A 26,007-nucleotide genomic window follows, 5' to 3' on the forward strand; every position below is an offset into this window, starting at 1 on the left:
TCAGACGGGTCATCTAGCTCATCGTGGTGCATCAGCTAGCCATGGTTCTTACAGTGCTCACTCAGGCAAGTCTTCATTCAGTGCACTACAGTGCAGAGTTCTCATCATGCCTCATCCGCACAGGCTTCTACAGGTCATTCATCGGGTTATCAGGAGCAACAGTTCTGTCAGAAGAAGGGTGGTTTCGAGTGCGGAGAATTTGGTCATTTCAAGAGAGAGTGTCCTAGGCTGTTGAGTGGGGCTTCACAGTAGAGTTCTCGACTGACGACACCAGCACCAGCAGTTACAGCACCCGCCCTGCCATCTCGGGATGGGGGTCAGGCAGCTAGGGGTCAACCAAGAGGGGGAGGCCGATCAGGTGGCGGGCATGCTCGATTCTATGTTTTTCCTGCCGGGCCAGATGCTGTTGCCTCAGACGCAGTGATCACAAGTATTGTTTCAGTGTGCCACAGGGAGGCTTCTATATTATTTGACCCTGGTTCCACTTATTCATATGTATCATCATATTTTTCTCGTTATCTGGATATGCCCTGTGAGTCCTTAGTTCCACCTGTTTGTGTATCTACACCAGTGAGAGATATTATTACTGTGGATCATGTGTATTGGTCGTGTGTGGTAACTATTAGGGAACTAGAGACTAGATTTGATCTCTTATTACTCGATATGGTTGATTTCGATGTAATCTTGGGTATGGATTGGTTGTCTCCATGTCATGCTATTCTGGACTGTCACGCAAAAATGGTGACGTTGACGATGCTGGGGTTGCCAAAGGTTGAATGGAGGGGTTCTCTAGATCTTGTTCCTAGCAGGGTAATTTCTTATTTGAAGGCCCAACGTATGGTTGGAAAGGGATGCTTGTCATATTTGGCCTTTGAGAGAGATGTTAATGCAGATACTCCTATTATTGATTCAGTACCGGTCGTGCGAGACTTTTTGAATGTATTTTCTGCAGACCTGCCGGGTATGCAACCTGACAGGGATATTGATTTCCGTATTGACTTGGTACAGGGCACTCAACCTATTTCTATTCCTTCGTATCGTATGGCACCAGTTCAGTTAAAAGAATTGAAAGAGCAACTTCAGGAACTCCTTGAAAAAGGGTTTTTTAGACCTAGTGTGTCGCCTTAGGGTGCACCGGTTCTGTTTTTGAAGAAGAAAGATGGTACTATGCAGAGGTGCATTGATTATAGGCAGTTGAACAAAGTTACAATCAAGAATAAATATCCATTGCCGCGTATTGATGATTTATTTGACCAGCTTCACGGAGTGAGGGTGTTCTCCAAATTTGATTTGAGGTCTGGGTATCACCAATTAAAAATTCGGGATTCGGATATTCTAAAGACGACATTCAGGACTCGTTATGGCCACTATGAATTTCTTGTGATGTCGTTTGGTCTAACCAATGCCCCAGCAGTATTTATGCATTTGATGAATAATGTATTTCAGCCATATCTTGATTTATTTATCGTGGTATTCATTGATGATATTCTGGTGTACTCACGTAGACAGGAGGAGCATGCACAACACTTGGGTATTGTATTACAGAGTCTGAGAGAGGAGAAACTTTATGCCAAATTCTCTAAGTGCGAGTTCTGGCTTAGTTCAGTGGCATTCTTGGGACATGTAGTGTCCAGTGAAGGTATTAAGGTGGATCCGAAGAAAATAGAGGCAATTCAGAATTGGCCCAGACCATCCTCAGTTATTGAGATTCAGAGTTTTCTCAGCTTGGCGAGTTATTATTGTTGTTTCGTGGAGGGTTTCTCGTCTTTTGCATCGCCTATGACTAAATTGACCTAGAAAGGTGCTCCGTTCAGGTGGTCGGATGAATGTGAAGATTTCTTTCAGAAGCTCAAAACAGCTTTGACTAGAGCTCCAGCATTGGTGTTGCCTACAGGTTCAGAGTCTTATACTGTTTATTGTGACGCATCGCGGATTGGTCTCGGTGCAATACTTATGCAAGACGGTAGGGTGATTGCCTATGCGTCTAGACAGTTAAAGGTACATAAGAAGAATTATCCGGTCCACGATCTTGAGTTAGCAGCTATTGTTCATGATTTGAAAATTTGGCGGCATTACTTGTACGGTGTCCAGTGTGAGGTATATATCGATCATCGCAGTCTACGATATTTGTTTAAGCAGAAGGATCTTAATTTGCGGCAGCGAAGGTGATTGGAATTGCTTAAGGATTATGATATCACCATTCTCTATTATCCCGGAAAGGCCAATGTAGTGGCCAATGCCTTGAGTCATAAGGTAGAGAGTTTGGGCAGCTTAGCATACTTACCGGTAGAAGAGAGGCGCCATCACGACATGTTGGATTTTGGGTCGTGACATTAATCAATTAAGAGTTTTGTTATAAAATAAAAACTGTAAAGTAAAGACAAGTATAGAGAGAAACTGATAAATTATTCAAACTTCAAACTTGTTGTTAAATAAAAACTATAAAGTAAAGACAAGTATAAAGAGAAACTGATATATTATTCAAACTTCAAACTTATATACATAATGAACTGAAAACTCCTCTATTTATAGAAGAAAGGAAGCTGCTACTGCAAGCTGCTGTGTAAGCTGCTACTGCAAGCTGCTTGTAAGTTGCTACTACAAGCTGCTGTGTAAGTTGCTACTGTACCAGATATAAATAATCTTCTATCGGGGGTAATATTTATCCATAACGGAGTACCAAAATGATAAGCTTCTTCTGGAGGCTTATTTCCAATAGAGTACTAAATAGATAAACATATTTACGGTGGAGTCTCATATGGATAAACTTCTTTAGGAAGCTTATTTACAACGGAGTAAATGAACATCCATAATATAATATATTTATAACACTCCCCCTTGAATGTTCATTAAAAGATAATGTGCCTCATTAAAACCTTACTAGGAAAAACTCCGTGGGAAAAAATCCTAGTGAAGGAAAAAGAGTACATATATTTAGTAATACGCATTGCTAGTTGCCTCATTAAAAATCTTATAAGGAAAACCCTGTGGGAAAAACCTTAGTAAGAAAAAAGGTATATCGCGTATTTTACTCCCCCTCATGAAACCTTGTTTCAAATATTTGAGTCTCCGCATTCCAATCTTGTATACCATTTTCTCAAAAGTTGAAGTTGGCAAAGATTTAGTGATTAAATCTGCCGAATTGTCACTTGAACGGATTTGTTGCACATCAATGTCACCATTTTTCTGAGGATCGTGTGTGTAGAATAATTTTTGTGAAATGTGCTTCGTTCTATCTCCTTTTATAAATTCTCCCTTAAATTGGGCTATGCATGCAACATTGTCTTCATATAAAATTATGGATCTTTTATCACATTCCAAACCATATTTTTCTTGAATAAAATGAATCACTGATCTCAACCATATGCATTCCCTTCTTGCTTCATGAATAGCTATTATCTCAGCATGATTTGAAGAAGTAGCAATAATAGATTGCTTTGTGGAGCGCCATGATATGACAGTACCTCCACATGTAAACACGTATCCAGTTTGAGATCGAGCCTTATGGGGATCGGATAAATAACCTGCATCTGCATAACCAATAAGATCTGCATTACCTTTGTTAGCATAAAACAAACCCATATCAAGAGTTCCTTTTAAATAGTGCAAAATATGCTTAATCTCATTCCAATGTCTCTTTGTAGGAGAAGAGTTATATCTTGCTAGTAAATTAACAGAAAATGCTATGTCGGGTCTCGTAGCATTAGCAAGATACATAAGTGCACCAATTGCACTGAGATATGGTGTTTTAGGATTAAGGAGTTCCTCTTCCTCTTCTGGAGGTCGGAACAGGTCCTTATTCACTTCAAGTGATCGAACAACCATTGGTGTACTCAATGGGTGCGCTTCGTCCATGTAAAAGCGTTTTAAGACCCTTTACGTATAGGCAGATTGATGGATAAAGATCTCGTCTGCTAAATGTTCAATTTGCAGACCAAGACAAAGTTTTGTCTTTCCAAGATCTTTCATCTCAAATTCTTTCTTAAGATATTCAATTGCCTTTTGGAGCTCTTCTGGAATTCCAACAAGATTTATGTCATCAACATAAACAGCAAGTATAACAAATTCGGATGCCATTTTCTTTATAAAAATACATGGACAAATAACATCATTTATGTAACCTTCTTTCAGCAAATATTCACTGAGGCGATTATACCACATGCGCCCAGATTGCTTTAAACAGTACAAAGATCTTTGTAATCTGATTAAGTACATTTTTCGAGATTTTGAATATGCTTCAGGCATTTTAAATCCTTCAAGGATTTTCATGTAAATCTCATTATCAAGTGACTCATACAGATAAGCTGTAACCACATCCATCATATGTATTTCAAGCCTTTCACGTAAGGCTAAACTGATGAGTTATCGAAATGTTATGGCATTCATAACGGGTGAATATGTTTTTTCATAATCGACTCCAGGTCGTTGTGAGAATCCTTGTGCGAGAAGGCGAGCCTTGTACCTTTTAACTTCATTTTTGTCATTCCTTTTTCGCACAAAAACTCTTTTATGACCAACTGGTTTTATACCAGCATGTGTTTGGACTACTGGTCCAAAGACCTCTCTTTTAGCAAGTGCATTCAATTCTGATTGAATTGCCCCTTGCCATTTTGGCCAATCAGATCTTTGTCGACATTCTTCGATAGATCGGGGGTTCAAAATCCTCACTATCTTGCATAATGTTAAGTGTAACATTATAAGCAAAAAATATTATCCACTACTATTTCAGATCGATTTAAATTAATCTCATCACCATTAGAACTTATTAAAAGTTCCTTGCTCACTTGAGTCTTGGGTTCATTGATTTGTTCAGGAATCTCAAAACTAATCAGTTCTTGGTCTCTCCGGGAGATCCCTTCATAGTATCGTTATCATTTGTTGATTTTTTTTTTCGAGGATTTCGATCCTTAGAACCCAAAGGCCTACCACGCTTCAGGCGTGCTTTAGGTTCACTAGCTCTAATGCTAGTAGATGGTCCTATTGGGACATCAATTCAAATAGGCACATTCTCTGCAGGGATATGTGACTTAGGTATCCTATTTAAATCAGTAAATGCGTCTGGCATTTGATTTGCTATATTTTGTAAATTGATGATCTTCTGGACCTCCTGATTACATATAGGGGTACGTGGATCAAAATGAGATAACGATGAAACTTTCCACACAATTTCTCTTTTGATTTCTTTTATCTCTCCCCCTAATTGTGGGAAATTTATTTTATCAAACCGACAATCTGTAAATCGAGCAGTAAATAAATCTCCCGTCAATGATTTAAGATAGCAAATAATAGAGGGTGATTCAAACCCAACATATATTCTTAACCTTCTATGTGGGCCCATCTTACTGCGCTGTGGTGGTGCTACTGGCACATATACAGCATATCCAAAAATTTGTAGATGGGCAATATCTGGTTCATGACCAAAAACTAATTGTGACGGAGAATATTTATTATAATGTGTCGGTCTGAGACGGATAAGTGATGCTGCATGCAAGATAGCATGGCCCCAAACAGTAGTGGGCAATTTTGTTTTCATAAGTAGTGGTCTTGCTATCAATTGCAGGCGTTTAATAAATGACTCTGCAAGGCCATTTTGAGTATGAACATAAGCTATAGGATGTTCAACTTTTATTCTAACTAATAGACAATAATCATCAAAATCTTGAGATGAGAATTCTCCAGCATTATCAAGGCGAATAGACTTTATAGGATAATCTGGGAATTGTGCCCTTAATCAAATTATTTGGGCTAATAGCTTTGCAAACGCTAGGTTGCGAGATGATAGTAGGCACACATGAGACCATCTTGAAGATGAATCTATGAGAAACATAAAATATCTAAACAACCTACTTGGTGGGTGAATAGGTCCACATATATCCCCATGTATACGTTCTAAAAAGGCAGAGGATTCAATGCCAACATTCATTGGTGATGGTCTCGTGATCATTTTGCCTTGATGACAAGCATCACAAGAAAATTCATTATTTGTAAGAATCTTCAGGTTCTTTAATGGATGCCCACTCGAATTTTCAGTAATTCGTCTCATCATTATTGATCCAGGATGGCCCAAACGGCCATGCCAAAGCACAAAAATATTTGAATCAGTAAACTTCTAGTTTACGATAGAATGTACTTCAACTATACTAATCTTTGAATAGTATAAGCCAGCAGATAAAGTTGGTAACTTTTCTACAATGCACTTCTGTCCAGAAACATTCTTTGTAATACAAAGATATTCCATATTCATTTCATCAGTCGTCTCAACATGATACCCATTTCGGCGGATATCTATAAAACTCAACAAGTTTCTTCGGGACTTGGAGGAGAATAATGCATTATTTATTATAAGTTTTGTTCCCTTAGACAGAAATATAATGGCTCTTCCAGATCCTTCAATCAAACTTATATTACCAGAAATTGTTGAAACATTTGCTTTTTCCTTATGCAAATAAGAAAAGTATTTCTGATCCTTGAATATGGCATGAGTTGTTCCACTATCATTTACACAAATAACTTCATGATTGGTCTTTGATCCAAACATAATTTGAGGATTATCCATATTCTTCAAAATGACATAAATAAAATATGTTATAGTAAACATCATTATCAAAGCATAACTTTTATTTATGTACAATAATTACATAACCATACTATCTATTACAAACAACCAAAATTAAAATATTTACATTTCTACAGATTCACCACCGATCATATGACTTGTTTCTCCTTCTGGAAGTGCAAAGTAATCAGTTACATCCAAATGCATGAAGTCTAAATTATCTTCAGAAATAAAATTTGCTTCATCATTTTTCTCTGCCTTCTTCAGGGAGGCCTGATAAAGCTCAACCGCTTTGGCGTATGACAGGTACGTGACCAGTGCCCTTTTTCTCCACATCTATAGCATGCATTTTCTGGCTTTGTTGTTTGCATCGCTTCATGCATTTGTTCCTTCCTTTTCCACTGCTGGTGGTGAGGAAGGTTCTTTGGTGCATTATTATTACCATAATTAGAGTTTCTTCCCCGACCATGGCCATGACCACGACTGGGGCCACGTCCTCTTCCACGCTTAGCTTGGTGGAAGTTCGTCTCATTCACTTCAGGGAATGGACAAGAACCAATAAGTCGGCTTTTATGGTTTTTCATTAATAGCCCATTATGTTGCTCGGCTACAAGAAGATGTGAGATAAGTTCACAATACTTTTTAAATCTCATCTCTCGATATTGCTGATGCAGGAGCATATTCGAGGCATGAAAAATGGTAAAAGTTTTCTCCAACATATCATGATCAGTAATATTATTACCACATAGTTTCAATTGGAAAATAATTCTGAACATAGCAGAATTATACTCACTGATAGATTTAAAATCTTGTAGCCTTAGATAAGTCCAATCATAACGTGCCTGTGGAAGAACGACCATCTTCAGGTGGTCATATCTATCTTTCAAATTATTCCACAGTATGATTGGATCTTTAATAGTAAGATATTCCATTTTCAGGCCCTCATCAAGGTGATGGCGTATGAATATCATTGCTTTGGCACGATCTTGATTTGATGCCTGATTTTTGTCCTTGATGGTGTCTTTCAGACCCATCGCATCAAGATGAATTTCGCCATCAAGCACCCAAGACATGTATCTTTTGCCTGATATATCCAGGGCTACAAATTCAAGTTTAGAAAGATTTGACATTATTTAGAAAAGGAAAGTTCGTACCTCTGATACTTTCAAAGTATTTGCTCGAGATGGCAGAGTCTCGTACTGATAATGTGTTATAACATAAAAACTGTAAAGTAAAGACAAGTATAGAGAGAAACTGATATATTATTCAAACTTCAAACTTATATATATAATGAACTGAAAACTCCTCTATTTATAGAAGAAAGGAAGCTGCTGCGTAAGCTGTTACTGCAAGCTGCTACTGCAAGCTGCTGTGTAAGCTGCTATTGTACCAGATATAGATAATCTTCTATCGGGGGTTATGTTTATCCATAACGGAGTACCAAAATGATAAGCTTCTTCAGAAGGCTTATTTCCAATAGAGTACTAAATAGATAAATATATTTACGGCGGAGTCTCATATGAATAAACTTCGTCAGGAAGCTTATTTACAACGGAGTAAATGAACATCCACAATATAATATATTTATAACAAGTTTAATATTGTAGAAACTATATTTATTTACTATAGGTTGGATTTTTTTTCCAACCTAGGACATACTGAAAAAATAAAGGGAGGAACAATCTGGAAAAAAAAAAAGAGCAAATATATTAATTATTTTGTTGTATAAGATTTGGAATTTAATACCAAAACTTTAGAATAGTATAATCTAAAGCTTTACGTTAGGATAATTGTTATTATCAACAAACACGAATTTGTTCCATAATTATTTTGATTGGTGTACGACTAGACATTTAACTACCCACACATGCTTGCAATACCAAAGTTAGTTGGAAAAAAAAGTAGGGAAATTCGTTAAGATATAAACTACAAACAAATTACATCTTAGCATAAATTGTTGGGGCCATGCTAGAACGGGCCGAAGGCCATCTAGTAATGAGATAAGTGGCAGTAAGGAGACAATCCTCCAAAAACCTAAGGGGAAGATGGAATTGAAAGAGAAGAGCTCTTGCAGTTTCTAATAGATATCTATGCCTCCTCTCTACCACTCCATTCTGTTGAGGAGTGTGAGGACATGTGGTTTGATGCACTATTCCTTTAGCAGAGAAGAATTGATGGCCAGAAGAACTAGAACCCAATTTCAAAGTATTATCACTCCAAACTGTTTGAACTTTAGAATTAAAGTGTGTTTTAACCTTAACAATAAAGGCTTTTAACATGTCAAAGGCATTACTTTTGGATCCCAGCAAATATGTCTAAGTTGCCCTAGAGTAGTCATCAATTATTGTCAAAAAGTACTTGGAGCCAGTGTAGGTTGGTGTAGGGTAGGGCCACCAAGTATCAATGTGTATAAGTTGAAAATGGTGAGTAGACTGAATGGAGCTATCAGGGAAAGGTAATCTGGCATGTCTTGCTAGAGGACATACTGGGCAGGTGAATGAGTGTTTAGGAGAGAATTTGCAAGTAATAGCAGAAATAAGTCTTAATTTTAAAAAGGGAATGTGTCCAAATCTATAATGCCACACAATTTCATCTTTATTCACTTTAGAAGAAACATCAATAGTATTTACAATTGTACTATCAACATTAACATCAACAGAAGCTGTAGGAACAGAAGAAGTGGAAAAACAAGAATTAAAGGAAACAAAACTAGTATAAGGTGTAGAATTGGCTTGTTGAAACAACTTGTAGAGGCCATTGTCCAATCTACCAAGAACCACTGACTTCTTCACTGAAGGGCCCTGTAGAGTACAAGCATTCTTGGTAAATTGAACAACATCATCACAATAAGACAACAACTTATAGACTGAGATGAGATTGTGTTGAAAACTAGGAATATAAAGAACATTGTAGAGAATTAGATCAGGAAATAGGGTTAAAGAACCAACATTAGTAACTTTGACCTTATATCCATTTGGTAAGGAAACAAGATAAGGTACAGGTAATGTTTGAATATCAAAGAGCAGACTTTTAACAGAGGTCATATGGTTTGTAGCTCCAGAATCAATTATCTAGGCAATGCCATTTACTTTAGATAACACACAAGCTCCATAGGAAACCCTTTTATAAGGTAAGAGCTTACCAGCAAAATTGGCAGAACCTATGAGTTCCTGAGATGTAGCAGAGTCGGAAGCAGAGATTTGTGAGTGTTGAAGCAGCATCATCAGCTGAGAATATTGTTCTTTGGTGAGTCCTGGGATGGCAGAGGACGGATCACCAGGCATAGCACAAACATCAGTACCACCAAACCCATCAGTAGTACCCGAATCACCATGAGCAGGTGAATTATTAGGTTTAGTAGTCTCAACATGAGCAGCAATTCTGCAAGGAGGAGGAGGTCCTTTGTTGAACTTGAAGTTGGGAGGAAAATCATGTAGTTCATAACACTTTTCTATGGTTTGCCCAGGTTTCTTGCAATACTTGCAAGTGACAATAGGTCTAGGAGTTTCAAAGGAAACCTTGGAAGGGAAAAATGGTTTGGATGTGCCAACTTTGAATGAAGCAGAAGTAGTTGAAAAATGAGATGTAGAGGAGACTTGTCTCTACTTTTCATCAGACAAAAGGATTCTATAGGTGTTTCCAACAGAAGGGAGAGGCTTCATCATTAATATGTTGCTCCTAATTTGCATATAAGTGTCATTGAGACCCATAAGAAATTGATATACTTTTTGTTCCTCATATTCAACAGCCTTACCCCCACAAGTACAAACCCTCACTCGATAAGATGCTATCTCATCCCACAATTACTTAATTTTGTTAAAGTAAGATGCTATGTCTAAGGAACCCTGGGAAATGTGAGCTAATTTCTTTTTAAGTTCAAATACCCTAGCACCATCTGCCTTTCCATATCTCTCTTCCAATTCTGACCATATATCTTTAGCATATTCAGAATACTCAACACTTCGAGATATTTCCTTAGACAAAGAATTTGTCAGCCAGGAGACAGCCAAATCATTACATCGCTGCCATTGTCTGACAAGATGAGAACCATCTGGAGGTCTCACAGAATTCCCATTGATAAAATCAAGTTTGTTCCTAATCGACAAGGAAACTAGGATATTCCTTCTCCAACTACCATAACTACTTCCATCAAACGGAGTAGAAACAAGAGAAGTTCCTAACACATCTGATGGATGAACATATAGAGGATAGCAAGGGTGAGTATAGTCATCCTCGTGAAATATGGTGCGAGAAACAGGAGGCTCACAAGAGACATTAGAAGGTACGTGAGTAGGTACAAGAGTAGAAGGTACATAAGTCTCGTTTGGCATTTTAAAAGCAAATGAATGAAAATCAACAGAAAACAATAGGCATGCAAGAAGATTTGTGAGAATGAATAAGATTACCCCTCTTTTGCAACCGAAAAGAGAGCAGCCTTCAAAATTGACCACATATTTACCAATCGAAGCTCCGAGGAAACTCTAGCGGGACGAAAAACCCCTAATTTGAGAAGAATCCACGAAATCCTCCAAAATTACTGTTTTGCTTCTCAGAACCAAACAACAAATAGCCTCAGTAGATAGAAATCGGAAGAAACACTCCAAATTTGGCAGAAACCCTAAAAAAATCGCTGATGCAGAAATCACTGTCACGGTTGGAAAATGTCGACTAAAATCATCAAGGTAGGATCGATCAAAAGCAAGGAGAGAGATTCACCAGAATCTACGCTCTGATACCATGTAAACATGTAGAAATTATGTGAAATCGGAAGAATAAAATTTAGTGTTCATGTTTGGTTTGAGAGGAAACTTCGAGATACTTTCTATATCAGAAGAGAAAATATAAAATGTTTTGTACAATTGAAGACTGGGCCCAATGTATTTACATGACCCGGAACTTAATACTCTATAATACTCTAAACTGGGCTACCCGGATAAATTACAACATATTGCCCAATATAATGGGTCTGACATTAGCCTATACCCACTGGGTCTATTCTAACATACACTAACTAACATAACGACCACCGACTTTTGGACTGTCTATTTCTTTCTGTTTTGACATTCCAATTCTGAAATAAACTCTTTGTAAAGACTCGAACTAATCCATATTATCCATTTACGTCACCTAATCTTTATCCATTTGATGAGATCATGTTTTAAAAGGAATAACAAGGAAAAAAAAAAAGTATTCTTAGGTTTCTTATTAGCTAAATACATAGGGAGACCCTTAAAGTTGCCACGATTGTTTTTAGACACTTCTAATTGAACACATAAAGTAAACCCAAAGTGTACCATCAACACTGAAATGGTTGATGGCATGACTTGCACCTGTATAATGCTCGTGTTCATTGTCCTTTACTAATGTTCTAGGAATATGTTCGACAAATAAATATAAGTTCATACACACTTTCATCTCTAAATTACTCTATTTTTACTTTAAAAATCTATTAGTGGTTCATTATTTTTTAGCAAACTACATCCAGGAATATCAAGCTAAAGAGTATTCTACACGATGCAACTTAGGCTATCAACTATGTCAGCAAAATATATTTGATTGATAGACTTTGGCCTATTATAGGGGGAAAAAAGCCTTCTTAAAGTATCTAAATGAAAAATTGTATGTATTCAGCCTAGCTTATTCCTGATTTGACGGAAGTTGATCGTTTAACTAATTCAAATGAAAATATAAAGGCTAAATTACTTGTGATGAACTACTATTAACTTAACAACTAAAGTATCATCTTTAATGATTAAAAAGCTTATTAAAATCTCAGACTGACTTAGCAAAAACTTGTTATTCAGACTTGTTATAAGCTGAAGTTTCCTTTTCCTCTTGTCAATCAAATTATTAACCATAACTTGGGAAATAATTTGTGTTGGGTAATTACTTTTTCATTGGCTCCAGATCTCAAGATGTGTAAGTTCAAACAGAAATTTGCAGAATAGTGACTCTTCACTCCATGCTAAATCCATCAATTTCCTGAAATTTGACGAGAATCTGGGGCGGAGCTAGAGTGACCGGAATAAGTTCCGCTGAACCTAGTAGTTTTGGTTCAGACTTTGTATTTGTTTAAAAAATTCGTTGAATATGTATAAATTATTCAACGAGTCTGAGTCGTTGAATAATCTCGAACCCATAAACTTGAAATCCTGACTCCGTCTCTGAGTCGAGAATACCACATTATACTTTGAAACAAGCATTTGCTTTATATGTGCTTTGACGAGGAACTTGCAACCTTCAAAACCATGTACGTACAATACAAGAAAGCTACATTTCTGGTGTGAATATTATTATTACACTCTTTGCTACAAAATTACAAAATCTTATCTTTAAATTGTTTGGATTACAGTTATGGCCGGTGGTGAGACTAAACAGCCGTCATCTATATGTGGTGTTGAATTGTGTCTTTTCTTACTATCTCCTTCAAAATTGCATACAATTTACTCTCTTTTATTATCCTTTTAAATGAGTAGTGGTGACAATTCCACATATTTTCCTCATTTTCTCTACTTATAATTTTTTTTTTACATCCAATTGGATTCCAACCAATCATATCATTAAGAATAAAATAAAAATACTATGATTAAAAAGTTAACAAAAGAGAATCGTGTCATTCATTTTAATGTTATTGCTTGTTTATGAGGATAAGCAAAGAGCAGCCCGGTACACTAAGCTTCCGCTATGCGCGGGATCCGGGGAAGCCGGATCACAAAGGTCTATCATACACAATCTTACCCTGCATTTCTGCAAGAGACTGTTTCCACGGCTCGTACCCGTGATTGGTCATATGGCAGCAACTTCATGAGGATGTTTTCATTTAATAAAATAAATTATATATGTCATGAAGATCTTAAACCAACTCTGATATTCAAGTGCAAAGGTTTTTTAAAAAAGAAATAAAAAAAACAGAAGTAGATATGAGATGCCATTGATGAATAGGCTTTAGATAAGATGAGAAAAGACAAGTGATTAGCTCAAGCAAGATATACATAAATATTAGGTCAAAACGTTACTCATTAATTTAATGAAATTAGTTAACTTAATAATGATGGGAACACCTTAGTCCAAAATTGACCCGACAAATGTTGGGAACTGATGACTTAACTTATTGTTAAAACGTTAGGACAACAAATTTCTATTACATTGGTGTTGATTATCGAGATAATATATATTAAAAAAAAGATGTTTGAGATTTGGTTGTCCAATAGTTTCTTCTCTCTACAAATTTTCAAGATTAATTAAATTTTTACCTAGCCGAAGAATGCTAAGTAATCAAATATTGGGTATAAGTCAAAGTTAATGTATTTTGCCGAACCCGTAAATCAAATGCTAGCTCCGCCCCTATTTACAATAAATTAGCTATCATCCGACGGAAAATACTTACCCACATGTGATGTTTATATCAAAAGAATTAAGACATACACATATATTTTCCACACACTTTTATCCCTTAACAATGATTAACTAATATGTATTTTCACCTTAAATTACACTTAACTTTGGTAAATGAAGTGGTTTGGTGTGACCACATAGTGTTAAGTATTTTCTGCCATCCATCGACGTAGAGAACCACAAACAATAACAACAACAACAACAACAACAACAACAACAACAACGACGACGACGACAACAACATACCCAGCGTATTCCCACAAGTGCGTCTGGGGAGGGTAGTATATATGCAGACCTTACCCCTAGCATGTTTCCGAAAGACCTTCGGCCCAATAAAAGCAAAATCACACCAGTTATGACAAAGAACAACGGAAAGCGAAATAGTAACAACAACCAGAAAAAATAAAACCGAAGCAAAGGAAACATCAGGTAATAATAGCGATCTAGAAATAGGGAACACGAAGATAACACTAGTATTACAACAGTACAACGACGTGGAGAAACACGTTTTCAATTTATCTAATATATGATAAAATTCTACCATGTATAATAAAAGAACAACTTGCTATAACATGGATCAAACAATAATTGATGGTACATAGTTTAGGTCCCTATTATGCTTAACACCTCCAAGAAAAAATGGGAGAAGTTTTTGTGGAACTGCCTGCTCTAACATTTACAATATTTGCAGATTCTAAATAAATGGAAAAGCGATATTAATTAATCCGGTGATAATTTATCGTCTTGATAACATTTCAGGCGTTAACGATGAGAAATCATAATGGTATCCTGATTGCATTGGAACAACTGAAACTGCTGGCAAAGGTCTAATAGCTCCTGTTGCTGTTATTCCATTCATTGGAGCAACTGGCATTGCAGAAAACATGCTGCAAATTTGAAAAAACAACAGGTTATTACCTCGTCGTATAGCTAAGTTAGCTATACGACGATATTAATGGTCCATATTTAAGTTTTATGAAACCCCTGGATCTTGTTAGATCTTTCCTATAATGAGCTGAATTAACTCTATTCAGATAATTCAAACAATTTCACATAGTTGCTTTTTGCATATAAGCTCTTTGGTACAAACATAGTAGGAGCACATGCTAGTATTACCCTGACGAAGCCGGACGATTTCACTGGAAAATCAATATTAAACAGGAAATTATTTTATGTTTGTGAGAGATTAAGTACATAAGCACAAATCTTTCCGAATGTGAGATCCTAGGCAAGGTTGAAAGCCTAGCGGCAGTAAATACAGTCAAATTTCTCTGTATCAGCCATCCTCTATAATAACACTTCATTATAACGATCAAATATTTTTGGAGCCAATTTGTCATGTTATTTTAATATATGTTCTCTATAACAACAATTCGCTGTAGCAGCCAAAAAAATGTCCAGGATGATGTTATAGAGAGGTTTGACTCGTATCACTGGTCTGCTTGTAATGGAAAAAGCTTTGCGCTTCTTTCTTCTCCCATTTCCTGTTTTAGCCCCCCCCCCCCCCCCTCCCCCCCAAAAAAAAAAATCACCATCTCTCAGTTGTTGATTAAGCATTAAGTATAGATTAGGCTCTAAATGTTGGTTGTTAAGGTTATTAGGTTGTTTTTTATGGTAGCGCGTTTCAACTCGCACATAAAACTTAACCTTTGTACAACAGCCAAGAACCAAAATTTCACCAAATGAGTTAGCCTAATAAGGAAAATTTACACGGCCTCGACAAAGAGTAAGCGCGGTATGAACACCTTGGAAACCTAGATATTGCTTCGAGTACCTGGGATTTCGAGCATAGGCTGAAGACATAGATGCGTGTAAATGTTGAGCGCTTCCCATCTGAATGAAAAAAGTTGGAGATAAAAGTAAGAGAGAATTCTTGATTTAGGATTTAAAAAAACTTATTATATTCAATAGGCCGACCTGCTTAGTTCCATGGACCTGATAAAAGAGCTGGTTCCCATTTGAAGCTTGATGCATGGTTTGCGGACCACCAAAATGCTTTATCGGAGTAGGCACGAGAGGAGACTGTTGTGAACCTACTGACTTTTGTTGCTGCAAATGGATAGAAGTATGATCATCAGTGCGGGATTACATGAATATGATCGCTAAAGAGAAATCATGCAGAAAAAAGGGTAAAGCGCTAAAAAGAAAACACATTCAACCATATTATCTGCAAATTTTGACAGACTTGCACCATCTTATGAAATCAATCAGTGGAGTGAGCTACCCTTATTCAAGGGAAGTCAATTGATACCCCTTCGCCGAAAAATTACAATATGTAAATAGGTTTATTTTTTTTTATTATTGTATAAATACTGTATGCTGATTGGTGAATCCCCTTGACTTCTTCGTGTGTTTACTTCTTTATATTCTGACCAGCTTTAGTGAAAATACTGGCTGAAATCAACACTAGAGAATCAATGTTTACCACCTCTTAAGTGGACTTTACTAAAGCTACTTACTAATTATGATTGTTACAACTGACAGATTTTGCATTTCTAACTGAAAATGTTAAAGGAAGCACCTCGCCGAAGAGATCCACCATATCATTCTTCACATTTTTCAAGGGGATTTCTGAGACTGAGACAGGTTGGGTATTCCATCGAAAATCTTTAATCAGTTCCTCAATTCCAGCATCAAATTTGCTCTTGTTTTCTATAGCAGCAGAACTGGCGTTCTGCTCGATTACTTCTTTTGCTTCCGCCGCTGCAAATTTTGGAGACAAAGTCAGTGGTGAAAGATTCAGACATCTACCATCAACAATTCTAGTCAAGCTATTAAATAGAAATAAGTTCCGACGAATTAGCAACAGAGCATAGTTACTTCCACTTTACTCCACATAAATATTGTAGATAGAGGAACATACGCTGGATAGCACAGTTGGTGCTAGCTGTTGATACAGTTGGGGAGAAACTTGCTTCTGGCTTTGCTTTTGCGACTTGAGAGATTGACGGTACTACATTCTGAAGAACCTTTTGCTGGGGATCAGGAGAAACCTGTTAACCATATCCAAACATCAAATTATGAAGAGAAAGTAAAAAACTTTTAGATATTCAGACAGCCAGGTGTTACATTAGCTATTTGCTTCGCTTCTTCCACAACGGCTACTGGTTTTGCATTCTGAACAACTTTTGGCTTAGGATCAGCGGCAATCTGTTCAGAACATTGAACAACAAATATTTTTATCAACTCATACAAGATATAAGGACTCCAAAAAGATTCTAAAAATCCATCTAAATGTGCAGTTAGAGAGTAAAAAAAAGCATCACATCCAACTTTATGGGTTTGTTGCAAATCCTCTAAAGGGTCTTCATACCCGAACAATCTTTATCGACAATATTAACATTGCAAAATTTAATTCTTATTTTAGCTAGTGAAGTTCTATATCACAACTTTAGATATTCAGACAGCCAGGGGTTACATTAGTTTTTCTCTTTGCTTCTTCCGCAGCGGCTACCGGTTTTGCATTCTGAACAAAAACTTCTGGCTTAGGATCAGGGGCAATCTGTTCAGAACATTGAACAACAAAATTTATATCTACTGATACAATATATAAGGAATCTAAAAAGATTCTAGAAGATCATCTAAATGTGCAGATAAACGACTCAGAAACACAGAAAAAACATCACATCCAACTTAAAGGATTTAATGCAAATCCTTTAAAGGGCCTTCATACCCAAACAATCTCTCCTAAATTGACAATATTAACCTTGCAATATTTAACTCTTATTTTAACTAGTAAAAGTTCCATATCATAATTATTCATAAGCACTAACATAATTTACTTCTTGAAATTATATCTTGTAGCCAACCTGTATTTCATCAATGCAGTAGCTACAAAATGAAGGAAGCAGTGGATACGACCTGTAACATGCACTGGAATAAAATGCATCTAAATACTTCGAGCGAATATAGACCAATCAAACAAATCAACAGAAATGTTGTATTTACCTGCTTCGGTAATTCAGGCGGTGCAAGATTGACTCTCTTCCTCATATCAAGCACTTGATTATGTTCTCCTCTCGCACGAGGAGATGCTTTCACATTCCCGTTTCGTGGTATCCATCTTTTCTCCACATATCTAGTAGATTTGCAGCGGTTAATAAAGTTGATCTTGAAGTGGAATATTTCCAAATTCAGGTGAAGAAACTTATGACTTGATAACAATAATAGTAAGAAAATTGCGGAACAGTCAACTATGATATCATACTTTGATCGGATAAAATTTTCAATACCAACTCTGCCGGATTTGGGTGGCAGCTCGGCTTCCCAGTAGCTATTTGATATCTGATTTCCCATTGCTAAATGAAGGAAGAAATCAAGTTATTGAAGGAGAATAAAAGACTGCTGATAATAATTAAGAGCCAGAGGAAAACATGGTTTGCTCACTTTGAATAAATGCAACTTGCTCCGGAAGCCAGGTGTCCAATGTGGCAGATCGTACCTGCATCGCGGTAATGCATAAGTTCCACTGGAAGGTTATGAGAAAACCTATGTTGCACGGACTCTCCAAAATGTTGCGGCACCAGTGTTGGATCCTCCAACAATGTACTACTTTTGGAGGATCCGACACATATACGACAATATTTTCGAAGAATCCGAGCAACATAGGAGAAAACTTCTAGCATATTAAGTATCCAAAATCAACAAATGAATTGGACGTCATTATGCTAATGAACAGACATGGAGAAGTTAAATGTAGTTGTTTGCGAAGATGATCAGTAGTAATGAGATAGCACCATTAATCACCATTCTAACCTATGTTGTTCAGATTCTCCAAATATGTTGTTGCATCCGTATCGAATCCTCCAAAAATGTACTATTTTTGGAGGATTCGACACACAGCCAACGATATTTTTGTAGAGTCTGAGCAACACAGATTCTAACACGTAGAAGTGACAAGATGAAAGCAAGTTGGAGCAGACAATATGTAAAATTTAAAGACGGAAAAATGAAGAACTAGAACTGTGAAACCAAACCTTTGATATATGTACTCCAAGACTCCTGTGAACACCCGAACAGTGTAAGCATATGAAGATTCCCAAGTTCACACTAGCCCATCTTGGACCTCTACATGAAATAAATAGTCAATATAATGGAGAGCAACATAAACGGTGTTTAACTGAGTTATTACTTTTTGATCTTTCAATTTCTAAATTTTTTTAATGAACAAAGGAAGCACATTTTCCTTCACTTTCATTTCTAGTCCACATTAAACTATAGATAGTGATGCTCATTGACATACCTGCTTTTGCAGTCGGCACATTCTCGATTCTCTGGTAATTTGAGTAGTCCCTCAAGTATCTGCAACAAGGATACAAGAAAAGAAGAATCATTCTATAAGCTTAATGGAAAAAATATTTAGAAACTGCTAGCTTCAGAAAGGGGGAGAATGAACTACTTCAAACTGAATATATGTTGCATGTTTTCTCTGCAATACAACATCAATAATAACTACTATGCCTCGATTCCCAACTTTCTAGGGTCAGCTTGATCATGTTTCCTCTTTGATACCTTGTGGAAAATCTACTTTCAAAGTAACAGTTCAATTCTCAAAGAAGCAAGTGACACCATACAAATAACAGTGCAACTTTTCTTGTTTCTTGCGACTTCTATTCACATTGTGATTAAATTTTTAAGTGAATTAGACAGATTACTTACTGATAATTCAAATAAAAAGGTTCATCCAGAGTAATTCTATGACGACCAACCTTTTCTTGTTAACGACTCAGTAAACAAATCTCATAGTTCACGTAGGATGAAAAAATGATCACTAAAGAAATGGAAGGCAGAAAAGAGACGACAATCCGAAAATGATTGAACCTCCATTTGCACCTAACACTGCTATGGTTAAACAAGTAAAGAAAATCTCCAATGACCTTCTCAACATATACAGTTGCTAAGTTGCTCGGACTCTTCATTTTTTGGTACCGTACCCGAGTCTGAGCAACTTAGTACAGTTGTGTACAGCCACAACATACCAATTTGATACTGTAACATTTATTGGTGAGAGCACCAAACTCGACATGAATCACAAGTCAGAAGTAGGAGCTAATTAACATTAAATAGTTTGAATTATCTCATTAAATCTCCAAGAACTTATATAGTTAGTGATTTTTTTTTTAATTTCATTGCTAAAGCCTAAAATGAAAAAGAACCCAAAATTCTAAAATTTATATTTTTGGTTTGGACAGAGAAGTTAGTCTATCATGTCTAACCAACCTCAGACATATCAAATGAATAAGATCTGTATTAATCAATATCAGTTGAAATACAGGTTGGACACATACGTATGGCAGTCTGTCAATGAAAAGTCAAATAGTAATAGTTCTCTATTTTTGCACACAAGCAAGTGAATATTCTCCAAACAAAATAAGTAGTAAATAAGAATAATTATGAACAAACAGTCAACACCCAACAAAGCTCACATTTTTTTTTCTTTTTTTTTAAATGAGAATTTCATTCAGAAGCTGTTTAATTGAAACCCCATCAAAATTTAAGCAAGAAAGTGAATTTGGTAATACCATACACCCGAAAGTCCTTTTTTTTTTGTTTGAACTTACATAATCCAAGAATCACCATCAACCCCAGAAACAAAAAATACCAAGAACAATGATGTGTTATAAGCTAGTTCTATCAAATTAAGAATTAAATTTAGAAGAAGGAAGAAGAAGAAAGAAGAATAATTAACCCAAATAGTCGTCCACCTAATCTTTTAAACTAAAAATAGCCGGTAAATGTATAATATATGTATTATTCATGTATAATGTATGTATCAATATATAATTTATGTATACCGGCTAGAAAAAGTAAAGAAAAACTTGTTTATGAAGAAAAATAACTTTGGAAACTTGTGATCTTAAACGCGCCTAACGATTTTTATGGCTAGGTACATCTTTTCTTTTTTCAGAATTTCATAGAAAAGTTGTTTAATTGAAACCCCATCAAAAATTAAGCGAGATAATGTCTTTTGTACATAATTCAAGAATCAAACAACCCCAGAAACAAAAAACACCAAGAACAATACTGAGTCATGAACATACTTATATGCTCTATTAAACTATGGATTATAATTTACTTGACAAATCTAAATTTGGGTTAATTCTGTCCAAAAATACTGTTACAGCATAAAACAAAACCAAATTTAAAGGGAATTAAGGAAGCTAAAGAAAGTACCTTCATATGCTTAGCATTAAGCTCCTTTGAAACTCTTGCTTTTTCATTCATAGTGGAATTCCAAAAAAGCTATAACTAAAACTCTCTTTATTTTATTTATTTCTAGTATTGGAGATATATATATCAACTGGTAGGAGAGAATCTATGCCAAACTGGACGTGAAGATGAAAGAGAGAAAGGAGAAAGTAGAGAAGAAGAAAATTTGAAAGTAGAGTTGTTTCTTTTTTTATGAATAATAATATATAGGAGAAGAAAATTTTATTTATTTCGGCTTTGTTTGGATTGTTGCGTGTATCCCGCGTGGAAGAGGCCGTCATTGGTAGTTATTCTTAGTTGGAATTTCCATGCATAAGCTAACACTTTTTCTATTTTTCTTAGTGGAGGTGGGACCAGAAAAAGTGACGTCTTTTCATTATAAGATTTATTTTTAAGACAGAAACTATTAAGTGAAATTAATACTTCTCTAAAATAATAATGTCTGACATACGCATAAACACATATTTTTCCCAATATAAGAAGAAAACTAATTTGTGTAATTTTAAAAGGAAGTAACTGTTAGGAAAATGGAGATACAACAATTGTCTAATTTCAAAAGGAAATATTAACTATTAGGAAACTTGAGATAGAATAATTAAATCTAGAAAGACTTGTTACATTATGGAAGGAGTGGACCGACGAGTATGGTTCGAGTAAAACGGACAGACTTCTAGGCTGGCAAGTTTTTAAAGAAGGAGTGTGCATGTCACCTTATGCAAATCCCACATTGAAATGGGAGATCAAAGTGAAGAGCTTTATAAGGCATAACACAAGTTCACATGGTACTCGAACTTTTCAAGCTCGTTGTGGCATAGTCCGAAAGATAAATTTATACGGGCCTAGGTCCAAAGCGGACAATATGTGCCATGAGCTTGGGTCGTGATAAATATGATATCAGAGCCTGAAAGCCCATGGCGGAGGGTGGGTCGAGTAGGATTGACACGCTTGTAGGCTGACAAGCTTCTGAAGAATGGGTGCACATGTCACCTTAAGCAAATCTCGCATAGGAATATGAGAGAGTTTTGTAAGGTACAATACAATTTGTATAGTACGCGTGCTTTTGGGGCTCAATGTGGCGTAATCCGAAAGACAAATCTGTACAGGCCTAAGTTCAAAGCAAACAATATATGCCATGAGTTTGGATTGTGACAGTTATGTGATTCTTTGTTTCTTGTCAATGCATTTAAGCATTTGGACATAAGAATTGTAAAATTCCAAAATAGGGGGAAAATTTTTTCAAGTGAAAATGATATTTGAAATATAGAGTTATGTTTGGACATGAATATAATTTTGGGTTGTTTTTGAAGTTTTGTGAGTGATTTGAGTGAAAATTTTGAAAAACAGTTTTTTGGAGTTTTTTAAATTTTCGAAAATTTTCAAAATGCATCTTCAAGTGAAAATTGAAAATTTTATGAACAAACGCTGATTTCGAAAAAAGTGAAACTTTTTTTAAAAAAATGAAAAAATTTGCAATTTAAGTGAACTTTGCAATTTAAGTTATCGCGATCGAGTTCCTTGTACAATGGTAAATGGTTTTGCATTTTTTTTTAATTCATTTATAAGAGAATTATACAATGGTTGATGCAAGCTGTACAACAACTATTTACACTAAAGAATGAGCCAATCCTAAATATGATAGGAACCAGTGATGTATCAACATGATAGTAAATGATTATTACATTTATTATGGAATTATTATGTGATGAATAATAATACGTAAACTATTATGTAGATATTGTAAAATCAAAGTCAATAATTAACTTTATTGTAGTAATATTAATACATGTATTCCACATTCTAATACAATAATTCTCGCATCACATTCATGATCTAAGATAAGTATATCAATATTTTTCTTTTTTATTTTCTTCTCAAAATATGGTTAAAACAGCTAAAAATAGATCTTATGGAAAATAATACAATTGTATTATGACTATTATGGGAAGAACAGAAAAACAAAACGTCTTGTAATGTAAAAGAAGGTTCCAGCAAAGGGATTAGGTTGATTTCTTAGTTTATGCTCCATAATTAATAGTGTCAACAAATGCGTGATGACAAAATAATAATTGAAATCTAAATCATGTTTCATTTGATTAGAGAGTATTCACCGATTATTAAGAAGGAACAAAGAGAAAAAATATAAAACGCACCTAATCATACTTTTTGAATTAAGAAATGGTGCCTTGACCATATGCCTAATGTGACTCTTTAATACGTAAAATCATTGGATTTCTTTTCTTAATTATTAGATTTTGATGTTTCAACATCCCAATAAATCTATTTCTTATCTTTTATTAGTTTATTATTTTAAAAAAAGAATTAAAAATTCTTAATTATTAGTTAGTAAACACTTTCTCTATTTTTTTTTGAAAAAAATTATAAATCTCTGTGTTTATAGATATTTTTCTTTCTTTTTCTCTTGTGGCCAAGTCTGCAGATACCCCAGCTTTCCTTTGAAGATAATTATTTTTTAATAGTATTAGATATTCTTCTTTTTTTTCTTCTCGTAGTTGCCCATGCCCTTGAAGATAATTAATTATATTCTAATATCGTTACAATAATAGACATTAATGCCAAAAAATTCTATTGACTCAAACAAACAGAAACTCGACTTGAACTTCTGATAGTGGGATGAATGACCAATCATCCCATGCTAGTCTAGTTCGACTCGAACTTCTGTCGGGTCAAACTTAGCAGCAGAATGCAATTAAGACAAGAGGTATATTTACCACAAATCTTGGAAATTCTGTTTACCTTGAAAAAACGGATAACAATTAAACTCTTATGTGGTTTTAAAAATACGTGAATTAATTCAGTACAAACTATAAATCGCGTTACCACAAATCTTGGAAATTCCATCTTCAAAACAAACAAAAGTTGTTAGTTACTAACAGGGAAGCTCCACAACCGCATATCTAGCTCAAAAATGACCTCATACATAAATTCTAAGAAAATCCAACTTCAAACAAACAGAAACTCTTGTTCACAGAAAGCTTCACAAGAGCATACCTATCTTCAAAATACCCTCAATTACAAATACGAAAAGCGGATCTTTACTCAACTAGCGAGCCCGATTCACTGTTTAAATTTTTTAACCGGTATACACATATTATATTATACATCCGTAAAAAATAAAGAGCAGAGACATCTAACAAGCCACGAAACACCCCAAGGTTCCAAAAAAGAAGCAAAATTATCCAGATTCGAAAATAGAAAAAATGACATTGTATAGTCGTTCTCAAAATAATAGCTGGAAAAAAAAATATATATATATATATATATATGGACTTCAACGTTAATTAATTCTTCAAAATATATTAGCAATAATAGTAGTTTTTGCACGCAAGCAAGTGAAAATTCTCCAAATAAAACAGCCAATAAAAATAATTATGAACAAAAACATTGAATACCCAACAAAGCTCACATCTTTTCTTCTTTTTTTATCAGAATTTTATTCAGAAGCTGTTTAATTGAAACCCCATCAAAATTTAAGCAAGAAAGTGAATTTGGTAATACTATAAACCCGAAAGTCCTTTTTTTTGGTTTGAACTTACATAATCCAAGAATCACAATCAACCCCAGAAACAGAAAATACCAAGAATACTGATGTGTTATAATCTAGTTCTATCAAATTAAGAATTAAATTTAGAATGAGAAGAAGAATTAACCCGAGTAGTCGTCCACCTAATCTCTTAAACTAAAAATAGCCGGTGAATGTATAATATATGAATTATTCATGCATAACATATGCATAACTGTGTATAATCGATATATAATTTATGTATACCGGCTAAAAAAAGTAAATAGTGAATCTGACCGGCTATTTGTGTAACAATCCCGGAGAATAAGAAAAACTTGTGTGTCTGAGAAAAAAATACTGCTCCATCCCTCCGTTTCAATTTATGTGGCATCGTGAAGTTTGATTGGACACAACGTTTAAGAATAACTGACCTTTGAAAATTTGTGGTCTCAAACAAGCCTTTAAGATTTTTGTTGCTATATAAAAAGGTTACATCTTTTCTTTTTTCAGAATTTCATAGAAAAGTTGTTTAGTTGAAACCCCATTAAAAATTAAGCAAGATAGTGTCTTTTGTACATAATTCAAGAATCAATCAACCCCACAAACAAAAAATACCAAGAACAATACTGAGTCATGAGCATGCTTATATATCTATATATGCTCTATTAACGTATGGATTACAATTTACTTGACAAATCCAAACTTGGGTTATATAATTCTGAGGAGAAATACTCTAGCAACATAAAACAAAGCCAAATTTAAAGGGAAGGAAAAGCTATAGAAAAATACCTTCATATGTTTAGCATTAAGCTCCTTTGAAACTCTGGCTTTTTCATTCATAGTGGAATTCCCAAAAGCTATAATTAAAACTCCCTTTAATACTAATAATAATAATAATAATAATAAGAAAATCTTATATTTCGGCTTTGTTTTGGATTGTTGCGTGTATTCCCGCGTGGTAGAGGCCGTCATTGGTAGTTATTCTTAGTTGGAATTTCCATGCATAAGCTAACTCTTTTTCTATTTTTCCTAGTGGAGTTGGGACCAGAAAAAGTGACAACACTATATAAAATTTATTTTAAAAATTTATAATTTAAGACTAAATTATTAAATGAAATTAATATTTCTCTAAAATAATGTCTTGCATACGCATAAAGACATATATCCTAATATAAGAAGAAGACTAATTTGTCTAATTTTAAAAGGAACTATTCCCTCTCTTTCAATTTATTTGATCTTTTTCGTAGTATGAGGGTCAAATTGAGTAATTATTTTTTAATGAAAATTCAGATATAAGCTTTTTAAATTTTTAAAATAAAATTTACAT

The 26,007-nt window shown here is 35.1% G+C and overlaps 1 protein-coding gene across 5 annotated transcripts; it reads right to left on the reverse strand.

The window, feature by feature from the left end:
• Nucleotides 1-14,496: 14,496 nt before the first annotated feature.
• LOC104104209 (ADP-ribosylation factor GTPase-activating protein AGD5-like) lies at nucleotides 14,497-25,552 on the reverse strand. Of its 5 annotated transcripts, none has more exons than XM_009612231.4 (13): nucleotides 25,470-25,552; nucleotides 19,194-19,252; nucleotides 18,928-19,018; nucleotides 18,338-18,392; nucleotides 18,159-18,249; nucleotides 17,900-18,029; nucleotides 17,370-17,453; nucleotides 17,021-17,101; nucleotides 16,815-16,944; nucleotides 16,473-16,654; nucleotides 15,869-16,000; nucleotides 15,726-15,784; nucleotides 14,497-14,838 (listed from the first exon to the last, which is right to left on the reverse strand). In XM_009612231.4, exons 1-13 carry the CDS (start codon nucleotides 25,518-25,520, stop codon nucleotides 14,688-14,690), a joined length of 1,296 nt encoding a protein of 431 aa, XP_009610526.1. In that variant the 5' UTR covers nucleotides 25,521-25,552; the 3' UTR covers nucleotides 14,497-14,687. The 5 variants fall into 5 exon arrangements, with proteins under 5 accessions (XP_009610526.1, XP_009610527.1, XP_009610525.1 ...); XM_009612232.4 differs by lacking the exon at nucleotides 25,470-25,552 and adding an exon at nucleotides 21,125-21,342 and having other exon boundaries at nucleotides 16,815-16,926; XM_009612230.4 differs by lacking the exon at nucleotides 25,470-25,552 and adding an exon at nucleotides 21,125-21,341.
• Nucleotides 25,553-26,007: the final 455 nt, after the last annotated feature.

Source organism: Nicotiana tomentosiformis, chromosome 9, assembly GCF_000390325.3.
Source record: "Nicotiana tomentosiformis chromosome 9, ASM39032v3, whole genome shotgun sequence".
NCBI lineage: Eukaryota > Viridiplantae > Streptophyta > Magnoliopsida > Solanales > Solanaceae > Nicotiana > Nicotiana tomentosiformis.